We start from the raw sequence: 12,949 nt of genomic DNA, 5'->3' as shown, positions 1-12,949 counted from the left end.
AAAATAATTAAGTACATTGTATTGCCTATATGGAACCTCTTACTCTGTACAAGTCAATATACACAAATTAAAAAATTGAAAATATTGCCTTAATCAGAAAATACTCTTTCTTCATAACATATCAATTACCAAATCCTGCTTTTGTCATCTTACATCATGTCTTTGTTCATTTTCTTTCTCTTAGGAATGCTTACCAGAATGCTTGGTATGCCTTAGGACACCATTTAAATGTCTGATCCTCCACAAACTCTTCTGTACCTGTAGGCAAAAGTGACCACAGACTTCCTATTCCTATCATAGTATCTTGTGTCTGGACTCATTATTTCAAAATTGCTTTTGTTCTACACTCAATTCCTTGAAAGCAGGTTTATTTACTGTGATTCTTGCACTATAGTAAGTGGTGGTCAGTGAATTTGCTGATTTAATGGGTGAGGTTCCAGAAAAAGGTATCTCTTGTAGAGCATGAGGAACTGCTTTTGCAGCATAATATCCAGATAGTGTAGATAACTTCTTGGAGATGAGCACACATAGTGTGGCTTTTCTGAATGGCGTGGCATTCTGCTACCTACAGCAGTTGTCTTCTGCAGCCATTGAGTGATAGATATGTCATTCTCCCTTCCTGACAGTTTGTAAAACTGAAGGAAGGTCCAGAATCCACCTGCCAGATATTTAGAATGAATAAGAGAAGAGATCTTTCTCTTTCTTAGTGGCTGGAGCTATGTAGCCATATTTCCTACTGAAGCATTTAGAAACAGCTTCTAGTTTGCAGAGAGGAGAGAGAAGTCAGAGAAGAAGAATCAGGAAGAAGACTCCCTGGTATTCCTATAGTTGTTGCATCCTGGCTCTAGATAGTCCCCAAACCTAATTATCTTTGACATATTGTGTGTGTGTGTGTATGTGTTGTGTGTGTGTGTGAGTGTGTGTGTGTGTGTGTGTGTGTGTATGTGTAATTGAGGTACAGAAAGAACTAATCTTTTCATTTGCATCTTTTGAGTATGTTATCTACTTTTTACTCCACAATCCACCTTTCCACTTAAGCTGCTATGAGTTAGGTTTCTTTCATTCTTAACAGAAAGGTTATGGACTAGTATGCAAAAATAGATTAAGGGTTAAGACTTCCTTTATGAGTAGTGTCTGGATTACCTTTCAATTTTCATTCACTGAAAATTAGAATTACAAAAAACTATGGTTAACAATACTCATTTTTTGTTCAGAGACCCAAATTTAAATTCCAGCTTTAACTCATACAAATTCTGTGACTTTGAACAATATAACCTATTTTGTTTCCCATTTTCTCATCTGCAGAATGAAGACTAAAAATTATCCATTGTTCTTGTGTTTTCCTAAGGATTATGAATGGAGTGCCTGACGAGTAGGGGGAAATTCATTAATGTTCACTGGCATAATTGCTATGATATAAGACATCCATTTACTTTGTCTAAAAGAGTTATTGACATTTTGACAGCTTTATTATGACCCTTAGCCCCTTTTTCTTATCATGTGTTTCTTTCCAACTGTAAGGTCTGGAATACTGAGTTATATGAGCTAATCAACTCACCCGTTCCTGAATTTCATCAAGAAACACTAAGCTGTTAACATATTCTATGGTAGTACTTGGCATAAATTGAAGTTTGTATTCTGCATCTTGTGCCTCAGAGATGATGGCATCTACTTTTTTCTTGCTTAAACGAGGAAGCATTAAATTTAACACCTAAGAAAAAGAAAACATGAGTCACAAATACTTGAATATTTGTTATTTCAATATGTATTTTAAATAAGTCCTGATGTAAGAGGTGTTTATGAGCTGCTTTGGATGAGAAACAACTTCATCTCACCTGGGCTCATAAATGAACTAAACAGGATAAAAGCTGGGGATTTCAGCCTCAATTTTATGTCCTTTGTTCTGAGCCATTCCATCCTGGAATCACTTGGCAACCAACTAGGGAAGCCATGAAGGTGTGGACCCACTCACCAGGTTATCAATGACTCTTTAATAAAAAAGAAGGCTTCAAAGTGGACTGTCAGACCACTTCTTTTCCACTTCTGGTCACCCCTGACTACCTCTACACATGCCTGAGACTGGAAATATTGTAATTATGTAGTCCTTTCCATCCCTGCCACTGGTCCTTTGGCTATTTAAAATACTCATGTTTGTACCCCCCACAGATGGCTGAAGATGGGCTGAAGGGCTGTCTTCCAGTGGTATTTGTGCTGTGTAATAAATCTCCTTTCTCAGCCCTTCATCATGCCTCTTTATTTGACATGTAAGGGTGTGGGGCTGTATGTGACAAATGGAACTCCAGGAGTCTGGGTGTGGGGTTTAAAACATTGATTTCCCTAACTGGACATCTGTTAGGTCAGTGGTGCTGGAAGCAGTAGTGTATACAAAGGGAATTTTCTCATTAAACCACTGCTAGTCATACTAACCAAAAAGGAAATGATCTTAAACAGTTTATCTAAATCCCTGATTCCTTGTGAATATGGTTTCTACTTCTTTGTCCTATGTAGTGGACATTGTGCTGCCCTCCCCGGCATCAATCCCATTCCTTTCCTGGTGAGTGGAAAGCATGTGATTGAGGGGAATTGATCCATATTGAGACTAAGGTTTTAGACTCTCCAAGCCAAAAGACAGGGCAAAGGACAGAGATTTATTACATCATCCAGGGGAAGATGGCACGTCATTATGTCTTTGCCGTCCTTTACAGGGACAGACACTGGTCTTAGATTAAAAACAGAGTAATAGCTGGGCACTGGTGGCTCATGCCTATAATCCTAGATACTCAGGAGGCTGAGATCTGAGGATTGCAGTTCAAAGCCAGCCCAGGCAGGGAAGTCTGTGAGACTCTTATATCCAATAAACCACCAAAACAGCTAGAAGTAGAGCTGTGGCTCAAGTGATAGAGCAAAAAGTTCAGGGATAGCACCTAGGCCCTGAGTTCAAGCTCTAGGGACAGCACTGTCCCAAAAGGACCCTTTCTGTCCTTCCACTTTGTACACAAACATGGAAAATCCTAGCCTGTGGAATTTTCAACAACCATTTCACAAACATGACCAAATGCTGGCCCCTTAGAATGGAGATGATTCATCAAAAGCTCTAAAAGGAGAATGAAAGAAATTGATTCTTGGTGACATTGTTGGGCTACTAGATTACTGCCCTGGTGTCCCCCTGATCTTTGGACTTTTTAGATGCATAACTCCATACACTTTCTGATATCTTAAGCTAGACTGAATTTAGCTTTCTTTGGCTTGATATACAGTAGTTTTCAAAACTGTGTGTTGAAATTGATCTTTCCTAATTATATGCATTTTTTCTTTTATAGCAGATGAAGAAGCAAAGAGCTACAAGAAAGCTTATACTCAGATAAATAAGCAATGACAGAACAGATAATAACGCTCAAGTCCACAGTCATTTCTATGAAGTTCTATCTTCTATCATCTATTCCAGAGTGGTAAAGGTTTTCTCTTTGTGTCAGGGAGTAAGTATTTCAGACTTTCAAGGCATAATCTCTGTTGCAACTATCCAACTCTGCCCTTACAGTGAAGAAAGAAGCCAGACAACATATAAACTGTTTTAGATATGCTCCAAGAAGACCATGTAGACAAAAGAAGCCCTGGATTAGCCCTTTAGTTCTCTAGTCTCTGCTCCATATCACCTTTCTAGAAGCACCTGAGAATATACAAGTATAACTCTAGATCTTTAGGAACAGTTTCAGATAAGCAGATGTTCCCTTCAACTTGATCTCAGTATTCTATCATCAACCACAAGGACACTGAGTGGTTACAATGGTCTCTCTTCTGAGGAAGTCTTGAAATAATCCAACAAAAGAAAAAGGGATAGAATTAAAAGAATATCTTAGACCTGCAGTTCTCTCTTGGAATGCACATAAAAGCTAACTATGTTTTCAGTAGAAAAAAATATGGGACTTTTCCTCAAAATTAGGGATGGCCAGTACTCTTATGTTAATTTCATCATGTGCAATATAAAAAAAAATCAATGTAACTTTGCTTTTGTTATTGGAAAAATTTCTGAAATAATTGTTGAGATCATAACTTTTCCCAGCTCATAGTTACCTCCAAGCATCTCAAAGGTGATGGAATTAACTTTTCTTTTAGTTGCTTAGTGTCAATGAGCAGCAATCCCACATTTCTGGTGGGTTTTAGAGCGAGTGCATCCTTGTGCTGTTTGTGATATTTTTCCAGTTGTTGACTAAAGAACTTAACATCTGCATAAAATGATTCACAGAAATCATAAAGTAACATCATATTGAATGTTCAAAGATTATTATAAAAATACTAAAAAAAATCACCATGTTAATAGCCTTACACATATTATCGATACTTAGAATAAGTATAATTCTGAAATGTTACTTCAGAATGCTTTATAATATTTTTTCTTGAAATATAAAAACAATATTTTCCAATGTAAACATTTTTTATAGTTCCTATTAAGGGATAAGAGATGAAAATCACTTCTTGAGGCATCCTTCACTATTGCATTTCATGGATATTGTGTTTTTAGCAACCTGAAAACTATGGCAACCCTGCTTTGAGCAAACTTACCGGTGCCATTGTTCCAACAACTCCGTGATTATTGCATATGTAGGCAAGGAAGCATATTTAAATTAGGGTGCATACATAGTTTTTAAGCTATAATATACTGTGCAAATAAGATATGTATTGGAAAACAAAAATATGTAATCGGAAATATTGTGAAATTCACTTTATGGCAAGGCTGTGTGTATGCCTGTAATTACCTTAGAGGAACTCGCCTCTAATCTGGAGTTCGATTGCCTGGAACTTGGGCTTCATGCTACTTCACAGTAAATCATTCTGAAGATATTAACAATAAAAACTGGAAACACAAGGGCTCAAATATAGCTAAAATTATTGTCCTCCCTCAACCCTCAACATCTCCCTGCTATTCCAGCTCCTTACATCATAGCCAAGACATTTACCAAGGTGCATCTGCTATAAGCTGCAGCTGTATTTTGATAACCTTCCTCCTGCCAATTTATCAATTCTCCAACCCACTCGGAACCAGTGGAACCTTGATTATCCTTGGCCACACATTTGTTGTACCACTGATCAGATACCTAAGGATATACAATTATAGACTCATGCCTATATTTAAAATTTCTGTATCCTCTCGATCTCCGAAAATTTAATTAACTTAGAAGATATAATGGATTCAATGAGTTATTTGGATTAGGTCAATTTCATATGTTCAAATGCCAGGCTCCCCATGCGATTGTCACTGTGATGTTGCAACATAACATGAGCTGTCAGTTTACTTCTGTTAAGTATCAGTGTAACAAGGTGGCCAAAAATAGTAGAAATAGGCTCATCTATTTTTTTTTTTTTTTTGTGGTGGTTGTTTCATTTTTTTTTTTTTTAAAGTGGAGCCTTACTTTGGTGTCTTGAAAAATAGTCAGTTTCTGACGTTTAAAAGTTAAGGGACAGGGCAGCCAGATACGTTTACTTCTTGGATTAGATCCTGGGATAAGCTAGTTAAAACTGTTTTACTTGGAAAACTTTGAAGATGAAATTAGTTTAATAATCTCATAAAAAGGAAGGAATTGTTGTCTGCTTCTTTTCAAGGAGATGTGATACTACTATTTTGGTTTTGTAGGATTTTTTTTTTTAATGCCAGTCCTGGAATTTGAACTCAGGACCTGGGCACTGTCCCTCAGCTCTTCAGCTCACGGCTAATTCTGTACCACTTGAGCTACAGGGCCACTTCCGGTTTTCTGGTGGTTTATTGGAGATAAGCGTCTCATGGACTTTCCTGCTCGGGCTGGCTTTGAACTGTGATCCTCAGATCTCAGCCTCCTAAGTAGCTAGGATTACAGGTGTGGGCCACCAGCGCCAGGCCAGATTTTTTTAATGCCAGTCCTGGAGTTTGAACTCAGCACTGTCCCTGAGCTTCCTTTTTTATTTATTTTTTGTTGGTTGTGGGTCTTGAACTCTGTGCCTAGGTGCTGTCCCTCAGCTCTTCAGCTCAAAGCTAGTGCTTTACCACTTGAGCCACAGCACCACTTCCCATTTTCTGAGTGGTTTATTGGAGATAAGAGTCTCATGGTCTTTCTTGCCTGGACTGGCTTTGAATCTTGATCTTCAGATCTCAGCCTCCTGAGTTGCTAGGCGTGAACCACCGGTGGCCCAGCCTCCAGAGCCTCGTTTTGCTCAAGGCTAACATTCTACCACTTGAACCACAGCTCCATTTCTGGCTTTTTGATAGTTTACTGGAGATAAGAGTTTCTCAGGGGGCTGGGAAGGTGGCTCAGTGGTAGAGCGCTTGCCTTGCATGCTCGAGGCCCTGGGTTCGATTCCTCAGCACCACATAAGCAAAAAGAAAAAAGCCGGAAGTGGCGCTGTGGCTCAAGTGGTAGAGCGCTAGCCTTGAGCTAAAGAGCTGAGGGACAGCGCCCAGGCCCAGAGTTCAGGCCCCATGACCGGACCCAAAAAAAAAAAAAAAAGAGTTTCTCAGGGGGCTGGGAAGGTGGCTCAGTGGTAGAGCGCTTGTCTTGCATGCATGAGGCCCTGGGTTCGATTCCTCAGCACCACATAAGCAAAAAGAATAAAAGCCAGAAGTGGTGCTGTGGCTCAAGTGGTAGAGCACTAGCCTTGAGCTGAAGAGCTGAGGGACAGCGCCCAGTCCCAGAGTTCAGGCCCCACAACTGGCCTCCCCCTCCAAAAAAAAAAGAATTTCTCAGACTTCTCTTCCCTGGCTAGCTTCAAATCACAATCCTCAGATCTCAGCCTCCTGAGGAGCTAGGATTATAGGTATAAGCCACTGGTGCCTTGAAAATGCATTTGTGTGTGTGTTTGAAGACACAATTGTTTAATTATTTAACTTAGAGATAAAATGTATACCCTAAAATATTTCAGCATAAATTTATGGGTTGAAAGAAAACCAAAAATTATAGGAAAATTAGTTATAGTTCATGAGGCAAGGTATCAACATAATTATTTTTGTGTATAAAAATAAAGCTATAGGGGGCTGGGAAGGTGGCTCAGTGGTAGAGTGCTTGCCTTGCATGCCTGAGGCCCTGGGTTCGATTCCTCAGCACCACATAAGCAAAAAGAAAAAATCTGGAAGAGGCCTTGTGGCTCAAGTGGTAGAGTGCTAGCCTTGAGCTAAAGAGCTGAGGGACAGCGCCCAGGCCCAGAGTTCAGGCCCCACGACTGGACCCCCCCCTCAAAAAAATAAATAAAGCTATAAATAACTAAATATAAATTATGTTCTTTATGGCTTTATTTTTTCATCTTTCTCCAATACTGAGGCTTGAATTTAAGGCCTTGTACTCTTGCTAAGCTTTTTTGCTCAAGGCTGGTGCTCTACCAGCTGAACCACACTTCTACTTCCAGCTTTTTGCTGGTTAACTGGAGAATCTCAAGGGTTAGTCTGCCCAGGCTGAAATCTCAGATTTCAGTCTCCTAAGTAACTAGGAGTGAACTAGTATGATCTATTGGCACCTGGCAAATGCTTTATTTCCATAATCATCTGAGAAGTTCCTTCTCTCAAATTTCATTTACATATTGTAGACTATTTTCTTTTGTCAAAAACAGTACGACTAATGAAGTAATTTTCCCTTGAGTTTAATTTCATGACTAAGAGTTATTGATTGATACCTACCAGGTCTCAAAATACGGTCCCAATAAAAAGGAATTAACTCCAATTCTTGTCATAAAAAAAGTTGTAGGAATTGGCAAAGATGTGTATATATTACCTTCAACTCCTTCCTATATTCAAATCTTAACAATGGTTTAGCTTTGTACTAAAAGATAAGCCATTAGTGAGAAAGTGCTTCCTGTGTTTCTTGAAATAAAGTAAGATTAACAAGCAAATACAAAGAGGAAAGTAATTCTCTGGAAAGTAATCTAGAAGTGATTAAATTCTTACTTTTGAGTAGAGCTTTTTTGAACTATGCTTTCTGCCACCCAACAAAAACCAAAAATATTATAAACCTTGGTCTCTTTATAAAAACAATTAGTAAAGGCAAATGGAAAAGTTACCAGGCTCCTGAAGTTTAAGAGCTTCTAAATCAAGACTTTCATTTTCCTTGTAGAATAACTGGAACCTTTCAAATGTCGAAGCATATAAGCGAGCAGATGCAAATGCTGCATGAATGGTTTCCTAAATTTTATGCATAAAGATAAAGAAAACCATGACTTTCTTAAGCAGATTTCAATTCAATTTACTTGAACACAAAGAACACACAACCCCCCTCCTAAAAAACCATAATTTTTTATGCTAAGGATAGATACACAGAAAATATTATCCTTGATATCAAGGCACAGAGTCAATGGATTGAGAAAGAAACTTCAAAAATGTTTCAAAATTCATATCCAAATCTGGCTTTTGAAGAATTGTGCCTTATGATCAAAAGGAAGCACACTTGTGGATTTTTTTTCCTGCTTTGTGGTGATCTTATATATCACTAGTAAATATATGGCAAAGGGGCAAGGCCTGTTTGTTTTCTAAACCACAAATTTAATGCCTTAATTGAAATGTCTTTGGACAAATGTCTACAAGTTTAAGCAAGAAATTTATTTGCTTGCTTAATCTTACTGTGAAACCCTTTGCTGGAAAGTTTCTGAAATGTCCTTCATACTTTGCCCTAAGAGAAACCTTTTCCTCACTTCTTTTGGACTTGGCTCCATAAAATTATTTTTTTCAAACCAACATAATCATTACAATTGCAGTCCTTTTAACGTCTAGGTTCAACGTATATAATCATAAATCCTAAGTCTATGACAATTAGGATTTCTTTCTTTTTTTTTTTTTTTCTTTTGGTCAGTTGTGGGACTTGAATTCAAGGCCTGGCGGCTATCCCTGAGCTCTTTTTTTCAAGGCTAGTGTTCTACCCCTTTGAGCCACAGTGTCACTTCTCATTTTCTGGTGATTAGTTGGAGAGAAGAGGCTCACCAACTTATGGCCTGGGTTTGAATCGTGATTCTCAGATCTCAGATTCCTGAGTAGCTAGGATTACAGGCGTGAGCCACCAGTGCCTGGCAGGATTTCTTTCTTTTTTATTGTAAGGATACTGTACAGAGGGGTTACAGTTACAGGAGTAAGGTAATGAGTACATTTCCTATCCAGCATTGTTATTCACCGCTTTGTTTTCCCCTACTATCCCTTCCCTCCTCCACCCAAGTTGTAAAGTTCGTTTTCAACTTAGTGTCTTGTTCATCTCATTGTTACAATGGGTCAACCTGTATCCTTGTTTCTTTTGTTTGTTCTTCCCCCATGGTATAACCTCTGCTGTCACTATATTTGATTCCAGTGCCCTGCATCTTGTATATACGTTTTTCTAATTTGGGGAGGGAAAGGGAAATAACAAAATGCTGAAACAAGGATTTTTTTTTTGCGGAGAGCGGGGGGGGGGGGGGGGGGGGGGGGGGGGGGGGGGGGGGGGCCGGGGGGGGCAGTTGTGGGGCCTGAACTCTGGGCTTGGGCGCTGTCCCTCAGCTCTTCAGCTCAAGGCTAGCGCTCTACCACTTGAGCCACAGCGCCACTTCCGGCTTTTTTCTTTGTGCTTATGTGCTGAGGAATTGAACCTAGGCCTCTTGCATGCAAGGCAAGCGCTCTACCACTGAGCCACCTTCCCAGCCCCAAGGATTTCTTTACTATTGGTATTGGCCCATGACCCACAGACCACACCTTATACAATAAGAGTATTAATTTTAATTTCTCCTATTTTTTATCAAGACTTCTTATAAATGCACAATTTATCTCAGGAAACAACTAGTGTAACAAAACCCTTCATATCAATGCTATGGAAAGCGGTTCAAAAATCACATTTTGCAGATGGTAGGCTAGCAGTAGGAAATTGCATTACACATTATCATAAATTACACATATCATAAATATGCTTATATTTAATTACTCATTTATTTTCTTTTAATGACTCCTATGAAGTCTCTGGAGATGTTTCTGCTATCTGTTTACAGTAAAAATTGAGGACAAAAACAATATCTAATTGTATTGCTAATTTAAGAATATCTTTGAAATGTATGTAACTAACTATGCAGGTGACAGAAATGTAATATGACTTAAAACATTTTTTACTTTAAGGTAATTACTTTTTTTTGTTTAAGACTGGAATTTGAATCCTGAACCTGATGCTTTCACTCATTGGCTGGTGCTTTACAGAGTCACAGAATTTTACATACTTAAAATTAAAATTCTCTAAATTTTTAACAATTTACCATATTTGCCTATCATTCTCTCTATAAACAATTTTATTCCAAGGTATTTTGAAGAACTTTTATCATTAAATATTTAGCCTTTTTCAATACAATAATGTGAGATTCTTTCCTTTTGTGTGCTGGTACTGGGGATTGAACTCACAGCCTTTTCTTACGTAGCTTTTTTTCACTCAAGACTGGTGTTGTACCACTTGAGCCACATCTCCACTTTTAATTCTACACATCTTTTTTCCTTACTTGTAATTCTCTTGGAAGATGAGTAGCTACATTCCATGATACAATATATTTGTTATTTTCTCAACTCTACCATACAAATAGGAAGAAGGTTTAGAACTGCTTACATCAATATTACTGCAAAAAACAAATCTATTAACTGAGTTCACCATTACCTTAAGCCTATGAGAATATGGTCAATTACTATGTTTAAAAGTTCCTTGGTTTGGGGCTGGGAAGGTGGCTCAGTGGTAGAGTGCCTGCCTTGCATGCCCGAGTCCCTGGGTTCAATTCCTTAATACCACGTAAGCAAAAAGAAAAAAGCCGGAAGTGGTGCTGTGGCTCAAGTGGTAGAGTGCTAGCCTTGAGCTGAAGAGCTGAAGGACAGCGCCTAGGCCCAGAGTTCAGGACCCACATCCGCCCCCCACCACCAAAAAAAAGTTCCTTGGTTTAACTTCTCTTTCAGTGTAGCTATGTTGTTCCTTTAAATTACATTAAAGTTTCATGTATTTTCATTTGTATTTTATTTTAGCATTTTCCCTGTTTTTGTTCACTTTTTATGAACTGTATTAAAGCATTTAGTAGGAAGTAGTTAGTATTTCAATCTTTCCTACACCATATGCACTACCCTCATCCTTCTTACACCATTCCTCCATCTTTTCCTCTATGTAGTTTCTTTAGTTTCTGGTTTACCTTTCTCTCTGTCTAGGTTTATGACATAAAAGTAGCACATAATAGGTATTATTTTGTAATCTGCCTTTTCGTTTAGCAATATATCCTGGAAATCACTCCATGTTAAGAAACAGCTATCTTCCTTATTTTTGTATAGTATTCCTCCATGTTGGATGTACCAAAGTTTTTTTTTTTTTTTTTTCCTTTGTTGTTGTTTCTTTTTGGAGTTAGTCCTGGGGCTTAAACTCAGGGCATGGGAGCTGTCCTTGAGCTTTTTTGCTCAAGGCTAGTTCTACCACTTGAGCCACAGCACCACTTCTAGCTTCTTTGGTAGTTAATTGGTGATCAAACTCTGATGATTTTCCTGCCTGTTCCCACTTTGAACTGTGATCCTTAGATCTCAGCCTCTTGAATAGCTAGGATTACAGACATGAACCACTGGTGCCTGGAGGATAGATTTTAAAAAATCGTCTAGGTATGGGTACTTTGGTAGCTTCGAAGGTATTTGGTAGGCATTTTGACATATAAACTCAAATTTTCTTTGTTTAGCCTATAGTTATAAATGCTTAGTCCATATCTTGTTTTGATTTTCTCCTTCAGAGACTGAATTATATATACATGATTTTGTTCTTTGTTTCTAATTCCAGTTTTTCCCCCTTCTGGAGTTATTTATTTTTCATTCTCTAGGTTGTTTTAACATTTTTTTATTCTATACCACTATTTTTACTCTATAATTTCTCTGTGCTTATATAAAGTTTTTAATTTGAGTTTATTTCCTTGGAAACTATATATCTTTCATTTCTGAGATGATTTTGTCTTTCCTACCCATTTTTATTTTGAATTTTTGATTTAATATGTTCTTCCATATATCTACATAACTCCTTTGAGTAGAGTTATTTTTGGTTTGTGGTATTGTTTTCACGTTGCTTTCAGAGTGAGAGAGAAAGGCCAGATGCCAGTGGCTCACACCTGTAATAGCTATTCAGGAGGCTGAGATCTGAGGATCATGGTTCAAAGCCAGCTCAGGCAAGAAAGTCTTTGAGACTCTTATCTCCAATAATCCACTAGAAAACCGGAAGTGGTGCTGTGATTCAAGTGTAGAGTGGTGCTGTGATTCAAGTGTAGAGTGCATGCCTTGAGCTGAAGAGCTGAGGGACAGCGCTCAGGCCCAGAACTCAAGCTCCACAACCGACAGAAAAAAAAAGTGGGAGAGAAGAATATTCATCAGATATTTCAATTTTTACTTTCTGTTTTCTCCTTATGGTAACTTTGGAGATATTTAATCTCTCTTAATTTTTTCAATTCATGAAATTGCTTTATTAGGTTTAAAGCTCAAGGGCATTCTGTTCTGTTGCAGCAATGTAGTCTATTTTATTATGTTAGATTTTATTTTATGGTGGTAGGGGAAATGGGTGCCCTATATATGTGTGTGTATATATACATATGTATTTATCATTGTTATTTGTCTTGTAAGCCTTACAGATTTGCCAATTGCTTCTTTTTTCTAAACCACCCAATTCTTCTTTGTCCTTTGTAACTTAGTTTTCCTCCTAGATGTGATGCCCTCTTCAATAGCTTGCCTATTTTTTTTTTTTTTTTGGTCGGACGTGGGGCTTGAACTCTGGGCTTGGGCGCTGTCCCTTGCATTCTTCAACTCAAGGCAAGTGCTCTACCACTTGAGCCACAGTGCCACTTCCAATAGCTTGCCTTTTTAAGCCCTTCTTGTTAGTCAGCACTTTCTGATCTATTAAGAATAGTCTTACATGTATGACCAATAACCTTTGGCTTTGATTTTCGATTAATCTCAGACTTGCTGCTGCTGCTAACTTCTCCCCTTTTTTTTTTCAGTTGT

General features: G+C 38.2%; 1 protein-coding gene across 1 annotated transcript in view; it reads right to left on the bottom strand.

The window, feature by feature from the left end:
- Positions 1–12,949, bottom strand: part of Dnah6 (dynein axonemal heavy chain 6) — a 193,005-nt gene that overhangs the window by 148,359 nt on the left and 31,697 nt on the right. The window contains exons 12-14 of the mRNA XM_042690457.1: positions 8,017–8,137; positions 4,072–4,223; positions 1,559–1,711 (exon numbers count right to left, since the gene is read on the bottom strand). Of these exons, the coding sequence (XP_042546391.1) occupies positions 1,559–1,711; positions 4,072–4,223; positions 8,017–8,137 (426 nt within the window). The remainder of the gene's footprint in view (positions 1–1,558; positions 1,712–4,071; positions 4,224–8,016; positions 8,138–12,949) is intronic.

Source organism: Dipodomys spectabilis, unplaced genomic scaffold, assembly GCF_019054845.1.
Source record: "Dipodomys spectabilis isolate Male_0828 unplaced genomic scaffold, ASM1905484v1 ptg000137l, whole genome shotgun sequence".
Lineage (NCBI taxonomy): Eukaryota > Metazoa > Chordata > Mammalia > Rodentia > Heteromyidae > Dipodomys > Dipodomys spectabilis.
The sequence above is the reverse complement of the archived record's forward strand: the minus strand, read 5'-3'. Positions and strand labels throughout refer to the sequence as shown.